We start from the raw sequence: 20489 nt of genomic DNA on the forward strand, positions 1-20489 counted from the left end.
ACAGGGAACTGTGATCCTATTTGTATAAGTGTTTTAAAGCCTTTTGATATTTTTGACAAAGTTCCCCCAAATCAAACTCTAAATGAAGTCATTTTGACCTCAAATTAACTTTGGGATTTTCCAGAGGATGCCTGGAATATCCTAAAAGATTTGCTCTCTCTCCTTATAAAAAGAGAGATGCTAAACTATTTAGGTTTATTTGATGTTAAATTACATGAAAAGCATTGTCAAATAAGAAGTAATATCAAGCCTTCTTTATGTTGTATTTCTATAGCTATATAAGTGTTCCAGAAATTGTGTGAAATTCCTGGAAATCTGATATGTTCTGGTATAATGTTATCAATTGTAATCCTGGTTATTATCTTAAAATGTTGTATGTTACAGAAATAACCAAATTTCCTTGTCAATTTCATTTAACCTTGGCCGTTTTTAAGTCTTTTGTCATTTACAGATGATTACTATTTCATTCTGATGCTTTTACAGAAGTGTTCTTACAAAAGTGCTTTATCTTCAAGAAGATTCATGGAAAGGACTTGGACAAATACAGGTTTCTGATAGCTTTAAGATCATAAAACTGTACTGGGTAAGAATTTCCAGAATTAATGGAAAAACTGGATTCAGGCAGAATAAGTATTAATTACCTAGGACTGAGGATGATGATTATAATTTTTTAATGAATTTTTGTTTGAAACATTGCTGGTTCCTTAATGTTTTGTTTTTTCTAGAATTAAGGAAACCTTTTCTCTTAAACTACCTGACTTACAGCAATTTGATAAAGTGTCCCTTTGTAAACAAAGATGAAACATTTACTTTTTCTCCCTACCTGATTCCTCCAGAATTTGAAAACTCTTAAGTATTCTTTTCATGGCAATATAGTTAGTTATTTACATAAGTTCAATAAGAATCTTTTCTCCTTATAACAGGATCCAATTAGAGACATTGGCTATATTACCAAGGCTTTGACTGATAGAAATTCACTCAAACTACAGGTATTGCAGGCAAAATCTGATGGTGAGTCCGTGGCTTGGTTTCCCAACCTTGAGAAGCTTTTAAGAGTTCAATCTGAGATTCCTTATGAAAGGAAAGCAAAACAGTCTTAAAAAAGAGCTTATATGGTCAATCATTATTTTTGCTGTACTTATGTAAATAATCAGGCCAAGTTTAATGCAAACTAATTAGTTCTATTGTGATTATCTTAGGTAAAAAATGGGGGTAACTGTAGAGAGAAAAATTCTTTGCACCTTTGTAGATTCTAGATTCTAGTCCTGTTAATTGTCGTCGAGGTTTTGTTATATATCTATAAACTGGACTTTATCCTAAATTCTTCTAGTTTTCTCAAATATCTGGCTATGGCTTTCCAAACTAATTTTTCCAATTTTCTCCCACTCTTCTGATTTGGAATCACTAAGAACAAAGACTGCCCTTGAATCTCCTTGAAAGGAACTATACCAGGTCTTCCTCACTACCCAGATGACAGCCAAACTTCAGAGACTTGAACCTTGGGCACACATCTCACAGCTGACATTTGGTCCTGTGCAGACGCTAGAAACCTTTGAATCAAATTCACAAGGAAGAGAAGTAGGCTTACATCAATATAGACTGCTTCCTCCCAATATGCTGGATCGGGTTTTCTACTTCAAACATAAAACCCTTCTCTTCTTTCTTTCCCTTATCTGGCACTGGCCTGGAAAGAACACCATCACCCATATCTCCCAGGCCATTGCTAAGGGGGGTAACTTTTCAGACTATTGGATTTGTCATAAAAAATTCTGATCTGTATGAAGGCCTAGATGGCTGGTGCATAACCAGGCAATGCCTTTTAGGTTATCTAACTGTGCCCCTAACTGTTCATAAACAAACTGAGATATCTCAGTGATCAACTCCCCTAAATTTACATCAAGTTAGAAAGGACCTACCAGGTGGCATTCATTATTCAGGATTCACTTCCTTTGACAGGCCCCTACTTCCCTGGTTAGGAGTGAGTCCAGATGTGGCTATGATCAGGAATCTCCCCTTAACTCTCGAAAATATTGAAGGATCTGCTGCAAAAGTGATAGCTGCTCAATGAAAATCCTTAGACTCTCTGGCCAAGGTTGTTCTTGATAATAGAAAGATAAAGATAGCTCTTGACTATCTTCTAGCTGAGCAAGGAGGTGTCTATGCTGTGGCCAACACCACTTGCTGCACCTGATTAACGCTTCTGGGGAAGTTGAAACTCAGCTACGTAAGATCACTGAACAAGCCACTTGGCTTACGCAAGTGACTCTTTCAATGTCTTTCTTTGACTTACTGTATTTTGATTGGTTTGTGTCTTGGGGACCATGGCTCCAAAGTACACTCCAGACTTTGGAAATTATCCTGTTTATAATAACCAGAGTAGTCTCCCTGGTGTGCTACATTCTCTCAAAAGCTTTCAATGCCTATTTGCAGCTGTTAACCACCAAGCAAGTGATCTCCCTAAGACTGGAACATCAGAAAAGAAACAAAGAGAATGACCAAATAAAAAATTGTGAGTCTGAAGTCATGCCCTGTAAATACCAGAGATTCAGCCAAAAAAACATCATGACCTGTGAATACCACACAGGGATGAGAAAAAACTGTGAGAATTTCAGAGCAGTAACTGAATGTGGTGCTAATGCCTTACATTTTGATCACATCTCTCAGTTAAGCTGAAAGTCTGAAAAGGAGGTAATTGTAAAGAAAGAGACAACAGGCCCAACATGGAGTCACTTATGCTAAGCCCCGTGTCAGCAAACCAAGACTTAATACTACCCAAATTGCAGTTTCAGCCTCTCCCAGAAATGCAACCTTTAACCAATCTGGAATTACCTGGTCAGCACTAGCGAGGTGATCTGCCTCACGGATGCCTCTGGCTCCCATAGTAAGGTGACTTTGCCTGAAGCAAGCCACTTCTTCCTAGACACTTTCTTTTCCCAACCCCTTCTGCTTATCAAAGCCTTTCATTTTGTACCACTCCTCAGAGTTTCTTTCTATCTGCTAAGATGGGACGCTGCCCGATTCATGAATCATTAAATAAAGCCAATTAGATTCTCAAATTTACTCATTTGAATTTTTTTTTTTAATAAAGCTGTGGTCAGAACGACAAATGGTTACAGAGTGACACTGATCATAAGTAACTTGCTGCCTGCCAAATATAGGATTCCGCTCTTAGTAAGCCTCAATAAATGTTAAACCCAAGTAGTTATGTCTAAGATAATACCTTTGTTGCAAATGAATCACACAGATGCTTAATATTAAAGAATATAAAGTCAGATTAGAGTTGCCAAAGAACACCTCCATACATAATATTTCAAACAGTAACATCCACTTACATTAATAATAGATTTTCAGGGAAAAAAAAGACCTCCAACCTTGATGTTATCATATATTTTATAATATGCATATATAAAATATTTATTTGCATGTAATTTTATTACATTAATAAAAATGACCATCTCACCTCAGGGAATGTTAAATCTCACATTGATCTGTAGAAAGGATGAACATTTCTTTCTATAAGATGTTACTTCATCCTACTATCTTCTCTGCTCAAAAGCCCAGACCCAGTGACAAATTCCAGGCTGCTGGGAGGAGAAACTCCACCTGTACTCAACTATGTTCATGCTTTGACTTTCCACCCTACTGGTGTTCTGAATATTTGTAGTATTTATAGTTGCTACTTTTTAATCAATAGATTCTGATAGAAAACTAAAAATTATACTTTTTACCATTCCTGATCCTGGGATAAAAATGATAAAATCTGTCAACATTAGAAGAAACAAGCCTTTCCCACAAAGACTAAAAAGTAGGAAAGACGTTAAATATGAAACTGTAGGACATTTTATAATTCACAATGTTCTAAAAAAATACACTGAAAGGTGCACTATGTAAATAAGAAAAATACAAACCAAAAAGTAAATGCAAAGGCATAAAATAAAAGGACATATACTCATTTTAAATACTCTTCTATCCCCAAGGTTGAAGTGAGAAAGGTGACTGTCTTAAACATGATCGTGTTGATACCTACACTAACGTACGCCATTGTAAACAGCAGAACTAAGCCAAGCTTACACTGAGGACGTCAAGGGCAGGAAAGAGAATTGTGAGGGGAAGAAGACAGTTGACCCACACCTTGAATCTAGTAGCAGTTTTTTGTTGTTGCCTGATTAACATGCATACCTTAATTCACTAGAAGCCAATAGAAAAAGTACTGTATTGCTAATTGTGTGATGTCCTTAAGTCCACGCTAATGAGTTTGTCATTATTTATCAGGCCCTCCAAAGAAAGCAACAAATGTTGTGAAACATTCAACAGAACTGACTGACTACCATTCTTTCCCGGTAGCTTTCATTCGAGAAGCTTAAGAAGCCATATGAAATGAACTAGTCAGTTCTCAGAGGAAGTTTTAAGGTTGAAGCGCCCTAGAATGATCCTGAATGTCTCTGCTTAATATTGTTAAAGAACAAAATTCAACTGAGTAAATTTTAAGGATCTTATTGGCTTTATTCAGTGATTCATGAATCCGGCAGCATCCAATCTAGCAGATAGAAAGGAGCTCCGTCAAGCTGTACAAAATGAGACTTTCATAGGCAGAAGGAAGCAGGAACAAGGAAGTTACACCAGGCAAAAAGCAGACTGGTCGTGACAAGGTCACTGTCCTATAGCGGACAGCAGGGCTCTCAGGCTGATGACCTCACTAGTGCTGATCAGGCGACTCCTCATGGACTGGTGTAAGACTCCATTTCTGGGAGAGCCGGCACTGTAATTAAGTCCGTCTTGGTTTGGTGACGTGGGCCTTAGCATAAGTGACTCCATTTTGGGCCTACTGTCTTATTTTTAATAATATAGAAATATTTATCTAAAAGAAAATAAGTCATTAAGTTCAAACTTTCTAAAAGGGTTTTTTTTTTTTTCAGAGACCTAGGTCATAGCTATAAATTCTAAAGAGGCCAACTTGTTAAAAGTGGATTATAGCCAGTTAGTTCTAGGCCACACATGTAATTTTTGTGTGCTTTACAAACACACACATACATACACACACACATTGTTATACATATGCATTGGGGCTCCCTTTATAAATAATTTACATGGAGTTAAAAGATACTTTAATTTAAAGTGTATAGAAGATTATAGAAAATGTTTCTTAGCCTTTATGACAAGATTGGACACAAGAAAAATTTGCACTTTTATTTCGGTGGAGTAAAAACAGAAACAGTAATGAGAAACTGAGACAATAGTGCAACACCTCAGTTCCTTCTCTGCCCATCAAAAGATGCATCACAGGAAATTAAACCACAGGAAATGCTACTCATGCTTAAAATACTCCATTACGCCACTCAAATAAAACTGCAAATCAAGGAAATTTTGAAAAGAATTCTCAATGAGTTTCGGTGAAAACATTCTTTATTGGTAAGCAGACACTTAAAATTTTTTGATTACATACGTCATGCAAAACAATTAACTTCACACATAGTTGTCTAACTGCTCATTGTAACATAATCTTTTTTGAGATGATTATAAACTTTAAAAGTTACGGCAACTGAAGTAGTAAAAAGAATTCACAAATACGACTCTAAATGGAACAAAACACTACCTAGTACATGTGGAAGTACTGTTCATCCCTTCTGGATATTTCTCTCCCCTAATGTAAATGTCTATATTTTTGAAGACTATTATATACAAAAATGGCAGTCATTTTGTATGCGCATCTATAGGCACTCCATCTAATTGATAAAAAAAACTACAAGAATAAAATTCCAAATAGCTCTACGGGGTTTGGTTAATTTTTCCCCCATTTTGTTAATCCAAAACAGGGCACTGCCCTTTTATTTAAAATGTTCATTTGTTTCGATGATTTCCTTAGGACGATAATTTTACTCCTGTGAAAATGTAGTTTAACCTTGGTAATCTTGTTGAACTGACAATGATGTTTTTAACTGTTATTTATATATTCTCCAAGTCGTTTTGAATTAGTGGAGAGAAGCAGGGCTTCCTATTCTGAGGGGAAGACTTGGGAATCATCTTCTTACTCTATGTTAAGACAGAGAAAAACTTTTCTCTGCGGTGGGATAAACACTTCTGTCTTGCGGCAGTTCTGGTAGTACTCCCCGTATTAGAACCTCTCACACAGGTGAATTCACCTCCTTGAAATAACCAGAGCCCCCAGAGAAACGTGAATTCCAATTCTCCTATTGGCACATTCAAATCAACTGGCAGTGAGCACGCACAGCAGACTTTTCTAGATACCTGAAAATGGGGTGCTGCTGTAACAAATACCTAAAAATGCAGAAGTGGCCTTGGAATTGGGCAGTGGGTAGAGGTTGGAAGAATTTTCAGCAGCATGACAGAAAGAGCCACGACTGCCCTGAATACTCTTAATAGTTATACGAATGTTAATGCTAGTGAGGGCTCGAAGGATTAGGAGCATGGTAGAGAATACCTAAATTGTCATAGAGAATATCTAAATTGTCATGAACAGACTGTTAGTAGAAATAAGGTCATTACAAGCGCTGCCAGTGAGGGCTCAGTAGGAAATGAGGAACATGCTGTTGGAAACTGAAGAAAAAGAGACTCTAGTTACACGGCGGCAAAAAGCTTAGTTGAACTGGGTCCTGCAGTTATGTGCAAGCAGAAGTGGCAAGTGATAAATTTAAGATATTTAGCTGAAGAGATTTCTAAGCAAAGTGTGGAAGGTGCGGCCTACTTTCTTCCTGCTGGTTATAGTAAAATGTGAGAGGAGGTAGATAAATTGAGGGAAGAACTGTTAAATATAAAGAAAACAGGATTTGATGCCTTAGAAATTCTTAGCCTACTCAAATGGCAGAAGGCATTAAAATTAAGAGATTCACTGTCAGGAAAGCCTGCTCTAGGGAAAGAGATGAGGGTGTGGCTGTACAACCTTTTGCTAATACCCGAGAAAGATAAAAAAACTCTGAGGTGGGGCTGGACTGGTGGCACAAGTGGTTAAGTGCGCTTGCTCCGCTGCGGCGGCCCAGGGTTCGCCGGTTCGGACTGCTTGTGGAGCCATGCTGTGGCGGCATCCCATATAAAGCAGAGGAAGATGGGCACGGATGTTAGCCCAGGGCCAAGCTTCCTCAGAAAAAAGAGGAGGATTGGCATCAGATGTTAGCTCAGGGCTGATCTTCCTCACAAAAAAAAAAAAACAATAAAACCTCTGAGGGGCTGGCCCAGTGACGTAGCGGTTGGGTTCGTGTGCTCTGCTTCAGCAGCCCAGGGTTTGCAGGTTTGAATCCCGGGCACGGACTTATGCACTGCCTATCAGGCCATGCTGTGGCAGGCATCCCACATATAAAGTAGAAGAAGATAGGCATAGGATGTTAGCTCAGGGCTAATCTTCCTCACCAAAAAAAAAAAACCACCTCTTGAGTATTCAGTCACACAAAAGGCTCTTTGAAGGGTGTGACTCATAAATCCTCTCAGCTATCTCAGAAAAAAACAAAAATAGAAATGGGATTATCCAGGAAAGCTCTTGAGGAGCCTCTGGTCTAATGGAGTGAATCTCTGTAACAGACAGGAAAGACCCACAGGTTTCTTGAGAATGTTATACCAGCAGACGTTGCCATCTTAAACTGAAAGGGGCAGAGGTAGTATGAAATGAAAGAAGATGGTTGGGCCTCCCACAATTCCACAGGCAAGAAACAAGCTGATAAAACTACTCAGCTGCAAACACATGCTAACTCCCATGAAAAAGAAGATGACTCTGAGAGGGAGTCACAAGCCTAAAGCATGGTGCTTCAAGCCACAGAAGATGATTCTCAGGCCTTGAGACCTAATGGAGTGCCTGGCTGAATTTCAAATTGCTTGGCACTGGTGGCTTCTTTTCTCATTCTATTTTCTATTTTTTTGAACAGGAATGTCTATAACTGTTACTCTATGCCTGTCCTACCATTATATTCGAAAGCAGATAACTGTTTTTCTAGGTTCATAAGTACATAGATGGAGAGGAACTGTGTCCCAGGAATCATACCCAGATCCTCACTCATACTTGATTTAGATGACTTAAATGAGATTTGGAACTTTTGAGCCGGTGAGATTCAGATAAGATTTTGCACTTTAAGTTGATGCTGTACTGGGATGAGACTTTTGAGCACCTTTGGATGGGGGACTTTATTTAAGACTGATGTGAATCTTGGGGCAGGAGTGGACAGTGTTAGACAGACAGCATACCCCCTGCCCAATGTTCATGTTCTAATTCGGAAACCTGTGAATCTGTTACCTTACAAGGTAAAAGGGATTTTGCAGATGTGATTAAGTTAGGTATTTTGAGATGAGGAGATTATCCTGGATTATCTAGGTAAACCAAATGTAATCACAAGGGTCCCTATAAGAGGAAAGCAGGAGAATTAAAGTTGGGAGTAAAAGATGTAAGGGCATAGGCAGAGACTGGGGGATACAGCCACGAGTGAAGGGATGCCAGCAGCCTCAACAAGTTGGAAGAGTTGCAAAAACACATTCATCCCTGGGGCCTCCAGAAGGAACTTGCGATATGTTACTTTACATGGCCAAGGGACTTTCAAGATGTGGTTAAGTTTACTATGGACCTTACGATGCGGAGATTATCCTGGATTATCTGGTGGACCCAATCTAATCACATGAGTCCTTAAAAGCAGAGAACCTTTCCTAGCTGTTGTCAGGGAGATATGATGACAGGCAAGGGCCAGAGAGAGGCAATGTTGCTGGTTTTGAAGATGGAACAAAGGGGTCACAGGCCAAGGAATGAAGGTGGCCTCTAGAAGTTAGAAAGACAAGGAAATGATTCTCCCCTAGGGCCTCCCGGAAGGGACGCAGCCCTGTCGACGCCTTACTTTAGCCCAGTGAGACCCATCTCCGATGTCTAACCTATAGAATTATAAGATAATAAATCCGTGCTCCTTTAAGCCACTAAGGCTGTAGTAATTTGTTACAGCAGCAATAAAAAACTAGCCAGGAGTGGTGACCAAAGAGGAAATGACGTCTGGGAAGTAGCAGCAGCTTCTCTATCGTTCCTGATGTAGCCGACCTCGCTCAGGAGATACCCGGCTGCAGCAGAAATGCAAACATTTACGCTGGTCATTCTGCAGATCCAGTCCGTCTGACAGAATTTACATTCCTCTATTTCTACACTTGTTCCGTCCTGAAACAGAATACATTCTGGGCTGAACACTTAGAACAGTGTTTAGTAGAGATAGTTGGTCCCCTAGAAAAATGTGTTGAATGAATAAATGAACGTGATAAAGGAAGGCCCTGGGAGGGACTGTAATTACTATTTTAAAGTGCTATTTAACACATCTGCTCAAGAATTGCTGATCTTCATGGTCTTTGTTTCTAGTTTATGATGGTCATAGTTCTGTAAAATACAGGCCAAACTGTACTTTTTGACACTAGTAATAAAGCTAAATCAGTAAGTAAAAAGGATGTGTAAAATCTTAATAGGAGAAATAATTATCATATGATCAAAGTATTTCACAATCAGAATACAGATACTTTTCAGTATATAGCACAGAAAAACTTTCAAATTATTTGATCAGAAGATTTCTTAATGGCTGTTGATCAATGCAGCACCACGAAACTTTAGTGCAAATTTTACCAAATGTATTTATCAGGTTGGGGTTTTGTTAATTTTTGCTGCAAATAAATATTGTTACATTAACACTGAGCATGTAACAAATTGTTTTGCCAGAATATTTACAAGCTATCAATGTAAGCCATCTCTGCAACTAAAAACTCATCTCAAAATCTATTCCTAGTCCAAATTCATCTATACTAAAGGCTGAAAGATAGAACAAGATTAAAACCAAAATTTATCTGTATAAATAATAAAAATAATTTGTTTTTTTAGGCTCTAAGTATTTTCCTTATTAAAATGGCACATTATCTTTCCTCCATGCTACTGCATGAATAGGAGCAATATTATTTGAGTTGCTGGAGTATCACAGTGTTAAGAATATCTGCTTCTTGTAGTGTCAGGCTTTCATCTGTTAGCTCTTTGTTTGGAAATGAAGTCACAAGAATAAAGTCAAGAGTTGAAAATTCAGGACGGGACTGTACAATAAAGTCCCGAACATCCAGGATCCTGGAGAAATAAGATAAAAAAATATGTGATACAAAAATTTTATTGCCATGTAAGCTTTTAGCTAACATTAGATAATAATAAAAATTACACAATTCAAATCCTTATTTAAATGTTCTGTAACTTTCTTTAATTTACATTATTTCAATGGATGGATTTATCTTGGCTTTAAGATCAAATGTGAGGATAACTTTGGAGTGTACTTAATTATCCACTTTTACTGTAAACAGAGACAATCTTTAGGTGAGGTATGAAGAAAATACATGTCAACAATGTTATGACACTGAAAGTGCAGGTCCTACTTTACTCAGAGTATAAAATATCTTAGCAGTACACGATTCAGAAAAAGGTAATTGGCCTGTGTCAAGGTGAGACTATAACCATGAAAAGTGTAGGTCATGAGAATAATTTTTAAAACTCACTTTCACATAGAACTCAACTAAGATCGTAAATGTATCCCTTAGATGGATACAATGAGCAAATAAAAATAATATCTTATTAGCCCAACAAATGTACAAATGAATGCTAAAATGACATTTTTAAAAGTTTATTTGAAATCCTTGACAATAGCACAGTTAAACTTTATTTACACTACAAATTTATATTATGAAGAATTTGCTCAGTACAAAGTCAAACCCAATCAGAATTAGGATAAATTTTTAAATAAGTTAAGTCCAAATAAGGTTTTACTATATTAAATCAAATCTGATTCCACTTCACATGGTTTTAGCAACAGTGCAAAACTGCAGCTTTTAAGAATTTTATTTTTGAATGATATCTGAATTTGCATTAGTATTTGGACAGTTTACAAAGGATGTTTAAAGATTAAGTATTTCACTTCTTAACACACAGCTATTACCTTTTAAAGTCTTTTTCTTCTGTCAAAAACTTACTTCAAAAGTAAGTCTAAAGATTTTATTCATTCTTTGTTAGATTTCATTACTCAGGTCATATACAGTTTTACCAAGATTAGTAACCGTGTGTATAAGAGCAAACTAGAAGCTTACCTGTGTGTACTATTGAATCTCTGTATCAAACGACTCCCATCTGCTAACCTGATTTGAATTTTTGTTGTTGGCATTGAATCATCGATAACAACAACTGCATTAAACATTGACTTATCCTCTTCTTCTGGGGAGGAAGGTGTACTGACTATTTCAGGTGTAAGGCTAAGAAAGAAGAATTAAAGAATTAGAACACAAATTTGAATACATAAGACATTTGACAAACTGAAGACAGCAGAATAACCACTTGGACCCACAGCTGACTCTGAACTTATGCCGCCTACGACTTCTGGACTGGCAAGAACATGGCTTCCCGCGAGTCTCCCATACTTCGGCCAACCTCTCTCATTATAGTAAAATTATTTTGGATCCTATGATTCTGATTTAGTTTATCCAATCTCTTCAAAAGCCTAACTTTGTATTGTTTCCTTCCTTTACCCCTTTGAAATCTCATGTTAGCACGGTTTACCACAACAGTCGAGTCAAAGAATGGCTACGAGCACAGACGGACTTGGTTTCAAATCCAGCCAGCTACGTCAACAGCGTCAATTTGAGTAAGGAAATTAATCTCTTTGGATCCTAGTTCTATCATGTGTAAAATGGGGGAATAATACCATGTTAGGTACATATGTTACACCAGCAAGCCCTGAACGTGGGCCCAGGACAGCGTTTCCACAGGTGCCAGCTATTTTTGTACAAATTATCAGCACTAAACTATTAACTTAATTTAAACTTAACTAACATTGCTTAAAAACATCTGATTTAAGTAGTTACTGCTTTACAAAAGAGAAGTAATTCCTAAGTGTTAGTGAGGAATGAAATTTTATATATGGTGATGAATTCATAATGAAGTTTATTCGACAGGACATCTTACCATTGACTTTGATGACTAGAGACCTTGGCAGTGCCTGCTCAGTGGCTTCTAAAGAAGCCGGAAGACCCAGCATTGTAAGCCAAAGGTGAAAGTCAAAACTAGAGTGCTCTTTTGCTTAAGAAAATAAAACAAATTTAGCCAAATTTTTCATAGACATCAAATTTTAATCTTCTCTCAGTCATCTTAAGGGATTCTTTGATAGTCTTGATGTTTGTTCTCTCCGATACAGAGATTTAGATGGCTTCCTATAAATTATTTTCTTTTGAAAAAAAGTAAGTCTATATTTATCAGTATAAAAGTTCTCTGAGCATTTGAGCTTTTGTCGAGTGTAAACCTAGCCTATCAAGACTCTCATTCCCACCCAAAAGTTTCTCAGAATATATGGCAGAGTGGTCAAATTAACTGGCACTTACTGCTAACACTTCCCCTTTCTTTAACTATCTCCTGACAAATATTTTAGAACTGATTTCAGGATATATATGATAAAGATATGAAAAAGGAGAAAAGGATGATTTGCAATCACTGATCAGGTATTATTAAGGAAGTTTCTTTCAGGTTTGGAATTGCGGGCTTAAATAGCTGCATTGCCAAGCTGGCTTACTGTGCCGACAGTCCAGTGTCCCTTACACAGGGAGAAGCATGAGAACCAAAGGGAAGGGACACAAGACGCTGGATGCAAAGGACCTCTTCTCTCCACCTCTGCCTCACGGACATTATCACCACCACCCTCACAGCCTCACTGCATCCGTTATTTCATTTAAATCATGGGCTGAGGGAGGCAGAGGTGCTTCATGGTTAACAGCATGGATCCAGGAGCCTGACTCCCGGATTCTGATTTCGCCACTTATTAGATGTGTCACCCTGAGCAAGTCACTAACCCTCTTTGTGCCTGAAATTCCCCATTTGCAAAACAGAGACAACAGTAGCACTTTTGTAAGGATTAAATTAAGTAGGACATATAAGCACTTCAAATAGTGCTTTTATATAGTTGGCACTACCTAAAAGTTAGCTATTAGCATTATAATGATAATTCTAACAACATCTGGGAAAGGAAGAGCTATCCCTTTATCCCCACTGATGGATTAGAAAGCTGAGGCTCATCCTGGGTTCTTTCCATGACATCAAGTTGCCTATATTGCTGTTTCTATACTTTAATGCTTACCGTTTAAAATAGACTGATCAGGTAAGTTCTTCTCAAAACATAAAAATAAAGTACAGGGCAGGGAAACTAGGTAAGAAAAGCCCTTTCATGTGTTTCTTTGTAAGATGTGTGTATGTCAACATGAAATTACATGGACTAATAACATTTGAGGACGGGAACAGACTTTCAAGATAATTCAGAGAAACCACATCATTTTACAGGAAGGGAAAACTGAGTCACAGAGATTGAAAGATGGGCTGGGAGCCACAGAGACAGGCAGTGAGCAAGTTGGTTAGTGCGGTATAAAACAACCATTTAAAAAAGATACATTAAGTTTAATATTTAGCTTTCAAGTCACACCTGTTTGCTACTGAAAACTTTCTCCTTATCATTCAATTGATCAAATAATAGTGACATTTTGATATATTGTTTGTATGTCCAAGTATTACATTAAAAAGAAAATTTTTAAAAAAAGGAAAAGAGAGAAGTTAACCGATAAAACAAGATTTCTAGGCAAATTGGAGGAAAGGATGTAGATTCTAAGTGAAGTGATTCCCTCAGACAGGAGGACAAACATCTTCAAGCTTAGAAGAGGGAAGTAAGGACGGATTTAATCAACTTAGAGGCTAAGGGGAATACATTAAGAAAGTTAATTCTTATTGGGCTCTATTTTCTCAGTGAAGCTGGAAGCAAAGGAATCCATGCGAGTGCGGGGCAGGGGTGAACAGGGGGCTCAGGGAAAGCAGGGAACATCTGGGAACAGCCCCTCGAGAGTGGGAGCAGCTCAGCTTGCCTGCCCAGCATGGGAGTGCAAACGTCCCCAGCAGCACTGAACCGCACAGAGCAGACAAAGCCAGTGACTGCACAGTAAGGCAAGGGGCCACAGAATCGCTGGGATCAGAAAATGAAGAAAAGGCAGGACGGAAGGGCTGTTAGGAGGGAAGGGCTATTAGACTTTAGAGCAGAGAGCCCTCAAGGGTCCAGCGACCAAGATGAAGTCAAATCTCAGGTGCAGTGGCCGGAATGGGTGAGAGTGGCAAACAGAATCTTTTGGACTGGACTGCACAGTATGACACACAGGCAGTGATTGTTCTTAAGCAGAAAGAGAGATTTGCTTAAAAACCACGATTTTTATCATCATACACACCAGCTCAAAAGCCTACAGTGAAAGTCTCCTTGTTAGCCCTGCCTGTCAAAAATGAATCTGTGATTTTCTGGGTCTTTTACTTGTTGGGCTCTCCTCTGGCTCACCAAGCTAATCTTTATTCAGTAATACAGTTTGTTCTACCACTGTAAACTTGCAGTTTTCCATCTATGATTTGCTTGCTCCTCTTATATTATGTGAGGGTACTGGGTAATATTTTTATTGCATTTAGGTTTACCCCATAATTATTTGTATATCACAATAAAAAATTAAGTTAGTTTCCATCTATGTAATGTCCTGTTTGCAATTAGACTGCCAGCTATGGAAGACAATGGAATTATTTCCATTTCTGTTTTGTTTCCTTCTTTTTAATTATCTCTCTGTTCAGTAAATAGTTATCTGGAACTCCTGGGTAATGAGTCATTTTAGAAAGCTACTTTCTGAATAAATAAACGTTAACAGTTAGAACTTTTATATTTTAATATTTTTCAGTAAAGCCTTCTAAAATGTTCTATGCAATTCTTCACTTTCTTAGAATATATCTTCAACTATTCAACATTTGGATTCAAGTGCATCATATAGGCTCACACCACCACATGAATCTCCTAGTGTAAATATCCTATAAATTAGAAAGTGAAAAGTCTAAAGAGTACATTTATCAGACTCCCTTGCAGCTAGGATTTTATATGATTCAACCCTTCCACTGAGCAAACAGGTACATACTTGACGGCGCAAGTAATCACTGTAAAGTGGAAGCTATGTAGCTATTCTGGTTACCAAGGTATTGGAGGCATTTGATTCTTCTAGAGCAGTCATGATAGACTGTTCTAGTGTCTGGTCCCTAGGGGACTGAGCAACTGATAGGGTCACAGGAGGTATTTTCTTTAGAAAGTTCCCTGTTGTTTGCTTCTCCTAAGGAAAACTTGGTTTGCTATCTCTTCTAAAAATTCTATAAAGTATCCAAGGCTCTGTAAGAAACCCTTTACTATTTAAACTAGCAAGTGGATTCTGTTTTCTATAATCAAAAACCCTGACCAATATGGCTAATGATCAGCATAGTATTATCACCACTGATTTTTGTCATTCTCCTTTGCCATTTTCTCCTTTTTTTTTCAGTCTTTTTCTCTAGCTATTTGCCTTATAAGGAAACAGGCTGGCCTTTGTAAGATATTATAATTAGATAATATCCTTATTTTCATGAGTTGAAATTGCCAATTATAACCAGTGGCTCTTCTCAGCTATCTTCCCTAAATTTATGCTACCTTCTTCAATTCCAATTGTAGATTTACTGTACTTCCACAAAGATGTGCATTCTAACATTAATTCTTGGTCATAAATTTAAATAATAGAGAAAGAATATGTATGAAGCAAAGAGATGACTGGGCAGTTTACCTGTGTTCTAATTAAAAATCATAATCTCAATAAATATTAAGTAAAAAATGAGAAGTTCTAGAAAATATTTAAAAAATATATATCTAAGGATCATAGTTATAAAAACAAAAGGAGGGAAGAAATAGAACAATTCAGGGGAAGCTGGACCTGTGTTGGTAGTAAAGAGAGATGAGGGAAAAAAGCTCCAGCACACTGGGCACTGAAGGATTTGGGTCCTAAAAACAGCCAGGTCAACACATGTTCCTGCACTCCCTGCGTGTCTCAGAAATCATTCTCTATCAGAAGAAAAGGATACAGAAGGGAGACTAGAGACATGAAAGACCATGTAAAGAACCAATATTGAATATTTTCCTACTTTGAGAAATGAGAGGGGAATAGAGAACCAGTGTGCACAAGGGAACTGAAAAGACCTTAGAAGGAAAAGAATCACACGAAAAGGAAGAAAGGATGCACAAAGGGCACGTTGGAAACACGGCCAAAGCCACAATTCCACATGTCTCCTGTAGACACATGTGGACAAATAGAGGGTAACTTTTACCAACTTATTTTAGAAGATTTATGAAGATTCTTTCAAGCCATGGCTATTTTAAGGAGTCCACTCATACATGATACCACGTACACTGGTTTCTAAACTGTGCTTGGCAACATCCTAGGGCTTCTTTGGAAATGTCTCCAAGACAACTCCCTCCAACACCTACAATCAGAGAGCTCAGGTTTTATACGTGTTTTACATATTGGGCTTCAATAACTTAAGAGTTGGGCTGCTTAAAAGACATTGAAAATAACCAATTTACGCACAAGCTCTCGCTGCAAGAGCTTAACAATCACTTATGGCAGCCAGGCACGCTTAAAGCTGTGATCTAAGATATCTACTGTTTTATCTAATCAACAACCCTTTACAATTTCCCCCTTGGACCCATGTAATCAGAAAGAGGCAGGATGGCACATGGTAAGCACAGACTCTGGAGGCAGGGCCTGGTTTGAACCCCACATGTTAACCACCTGCTGGCTCAAGCACCTTGAGCAAACTACTGCATCTGCAAACGGAGTAATATCAGGATCTCCATCACAGACTTGTTGTGAAGGTTAAGTGAGTTAACGTATGTTTAAGTGCTCAGAGGGCCAAGACTGTGGTCACTGTTACCTAAGTATTAGCTACTAATATTATCACCAGATTTGCATATCTAATTCCATCAGCAAGGGCTTCACAGTTCATATTTTAGTTTTTACTTTTTAGGTTATTTTGTTTTTTTATTCTCAAAGAAAATTCATGTTGAAGAAAGACAAGTATTTTTCTCATTTTAGGATTTTACCTTCCAAGTTTTTGTCCTTCTCCACTAAAAGCCTTGAACCTCAATCTAGGTTTTATGTATTCTTGATCCTGATGATCCTCCATATCCAAATTCACTTGGCCACCATGAACCAGTCGCTGAAGCTCCAGGGGAATCTCTCTTTAAAAAAGGGGAAAACAGTTTTAGTTAACTATTTAAAAAATGAATCTACACAGTGGAGATTACTATAATCAAGTTGTGAGCTACAGTGAAAAACAGAAATTTTTGCTTAAATTATAAAAATTTCCATGATGATAGTCCCTGCAGATATTTCTTTCTTCAAGTTGCATCACCTTATTCCTTAGTGGTTCTCAACATAGGGATTTTTGTTGTCACAGTGACCTTGAGGTGCTTCTGACATTTAGAAAGCCAAACTGTAAGACAGCAATTTATACCTAAATTAGCACTAGAAAATTCTTAGGAGGACACAATAGTAAAACGTAGATATTTATTTCTAAACTCCTTGAAGAAGTCTGGAAAATCAACAGGGGTGTTTTTGATTGTTGTGTGATTTGTGAGTGCTGCCATCATTCAGAGGCGGGACCGGGGATTCCTCTTGCACAATGAAGACTTGTCTTGGGTTCCAGAGAACCACCGAATGCCCTGCCAGAGATTCACATGATGACAACACTGTTTGTAATGTCTGAGCCTAAAAGCTTATTAGGCTCCGTCTTACATATAAGCAAAAACTGATTTCTTTTGGCATTGTATTAATACACTTTGAAATTTCCAGGAATACATTTACCATATAAACAGAGAGAAGACTGCACTTTGTTCTGTTTGGAACTTTACCAAGTCCCCAACCTCAATGTCACTTACAGTAATTAAGTTGCCAACTTCACACACCTCGTTATTCTGTTCTTATGTCTCTCACACTTACATGAGAAGTACTAGACTGCACATAGGTGCAGACCATCTGACTCCTTTGTTATGTCTTCCGGTGTGGTCGTACCCAGGCATTTATACATTGAAATATGTATAATTTTATGATAAATTACTTTCCTTTATTTCTTCAATATATTTAAAATACAATATCACATAAATTGTTCAGAAAGAATATGCATAGAGAGATTAGATTATCTATGAGTTCTTCTTTGAGGAGAGTGAAGATGGTGTTACATAATATTTGGGGACAATGATAATACAGTTGACAAACACTATCTGACATCAATAATTTTTTTCAAGAAGTCTTTTCTAAAACTGTTCTTGATCATAATTTGTACTTGAGGATATGGTATGGCTCAAATAAAAAAATTCCTTTAGTATACCATGACTGTTTGAACATTAGCCTACAAAGTTTATGGATTATTATCATTTAATAATAAATTAGTTTTGACCTATATTATAGTACATTCATCATCAATATGTTCTTCTCTTCCACCATCTTGAAACAAGCATCAATTTCAACAGTAACGCTGATCTTCACCTAGCAGACCAACACCTCCCCTCTCAGTCACTCCCAGCTCTTCCCAGCAACTCGGCAGTTTCCAAGTCCAGAGCACTCATTTAAACTATTATGTCCTTTTATTTTCCACCACCATATACTGCCTCCCAGGACAGCTTCCCACCTTTCTCAATGACGTCAGCACACAGGTTACAGCTTTCCTTGCCTTTTTTTGGTATCCTGCCATTATCTTTGCAGAATTCAAATTGAAAATTTATGCTTAGTGTTCTAAAATACCTTTCCTTCAGAATTCCTTGACTACCTCAACTCCAATGAGTTTCATCTCCCCTCCACTTCAGCCACTCTCCCTGGACATATTTTTTTTTTTTTTTAATTCATTTTTTCCCCCCAAAGCCCCAGTAGATAGTTGTATGTCATAGGTTCACATCCCTCTAGTTGCTGTACGTGGGACTCGGCCTCGCATTGGACGGAGAAGTGGTGCCTCGGGGCGCGCCCGGGATCTGAACCCGGGCCGCCAGCATCAGAGTGCGCGCACTTAACCGCTAAGCCACGGAGCCGGCCCTCCCTGGACATATTTTATCACTTGGAAAAGCCCCCCCTTCAACTCCTGGACGGAGTATAACATCCTACTCCACTCCCTTCACTGCTACTTAGATCTTCCAGTTCATCACCAACCTTATGTCTTTAGTTGTATTTCTACTTAGGAATGACCACATTGTCAGCTAGTGAAAGCATAATTCAGAAAAGCTTTTGTAATCATAGCAAAATGACTTGATTCCTCATCCTTTAGCAAGAAGGGCTGGTGAGTTATGATGTTCTTTAGATGGGTCACAGCACCATATATCTGGTTTACTTTCACAAAGTGTAACTTCAAACTAACCTTTTGAAATCTTCTGCCAGCAGTAATGCCACTAATGCCACTTTAAAAGATTTCTAACGTAAGTTGCTGAATTTCAGGCATACATGCAATGAGAGTCACCCTGTCAACAGTAAGCAGGACAGCGCCTTAGTGGATGGGCAGCTACATGCTAATCAATTCACTGATTTATGACATTAAGATGTTTCTGCTTGGAACTGGGACCATAGCTTCACCAGATTTTAACAGGGACCAATGTCACTGCCCCTCCCCATAAGTTAAGAACCAGTGACCTACAGATAGCGATTTATCTTTTATATACTTAAAAATACCCTTCCCCCCAGCAACCACTTACATAATATAATCCAGTATCTAACTCTTACAAACCAGGAGTGCACTCATTACTGAACAGCATCTGTTAAAAAACAAGTCCCACCTTAAGTAAAAAATAAAATACAAACAATACATCTTACCCTCTCTTAACAGACTCCAGAAACTGAGCATTTGTTGGGTCACTGTAAGATCTCAATTCTCCATCATCTAAACTGAAACCATTGCTCCACAGTTTAAGCAAAATCTGAACCTTGTAAGCATAGGAAAAAAAGATAAATACAAGAATCCATCTGCATTAAACAATTTTAAGTTTCAAATGTGATATTTCACAATATATTAAACCATTAATTTAAAATATGGAGTTATTTGTACTATTCTTTATTCATAGTTAAAATAAAGACATAAAGGAAATCATGTGTGTTTGCTTAGAAGATTTGTATTTAGCGTAACAAACTGACAACGGCTGAAAAACCAAAAGTCCCACAGCTGGACTCTGGCCTTGAAGAACAATTATTTCTGGTTCATTGAGAAAACGAAAGCAATGAGAGCATCCAGCTGTCACTCAACACCTGCCCTTCTTCATCTGTACCCATGTTCTTCTCTGCCACAGAGCTTAAATATTGATGCCAACGGGCAAGACAGAATTTCCAGTGATGCTCCAATGCTAAACTACACGTTTAAAATGACACTATAACTCCAAAATTTCAAAAGGCAACAGAAACAAAGAAATACTTTAGGTGTTTCTATGTTTAGAACTCAGCTTATTCTATACTATGACAGTATACCATTTATAATTATTGTAACATATATAAGCTTATTTTGACAGTGAATCATATATTCTTTCAACAAATAGTTATGTATCTCTAAGTGCAAGGCACAATTGCGATACAAAATATAAAATTTAAGATTGAAAACTTACACATTAATCCTTTTAATCCAT

General features: G+C 37.8%; 1 protein-coding gene across 3 annotated transcripts in view; it reads right to left on the bottom strand.

Moving 5' to 3' along the window:
- Positions 1-5385: 5385 nt before the first annotated feature.
- Positions 5386-20489, bottom strand: part of UBXN2B (UBX domain protein 2B) — a 29041-nt gene continuing 13937 nt past the window's right edge. Inside the window, exons 5-8 of one of the 3 annotated variants that reach the window (XM_087420536.1) lie at positions 19690-19799; positions 16938-17075; positions 11077-11238; positions 5386-10072 (exon numbers count right to left, since the gene is read on the bottom strand). In XM_087420536.1, the coding sequence (XP_087276662.1) occupies positions 9910-10072; positions 11077-11238; positions 16938-17075; positions 19690-19799 (573 nt within the window). In that variant the 3' untranslated portion in view covers positions 5386-9909. Of the gene's footprint in view, positions 10073-11076; positions 11239-16937; positions 17076-17248; positions 17330-19240; positions 19341-19689; positions 19800-20489 lie in introns of those variants that run through there. The other 2 variants (XM_087420537.1, XM_087420538.1) reach the window with 2 other exon arrangements.

The sequence above is a fragment of the Ceratotherium simum genome, chromosome 31 (genome assembly GCF_057802395.1).
Source record: "Ceratotherium simum simum isolate JZ-2026a chromosome 31, ASM5780239v1, whole genome shotgun sequence".
Lineage (NCBI taxonomy): Eukaryota > Metazoa > Chordata > Mammalia > Perissodactyla > Rhinocerotidae > Ceratotherium > Ceratotherium simum.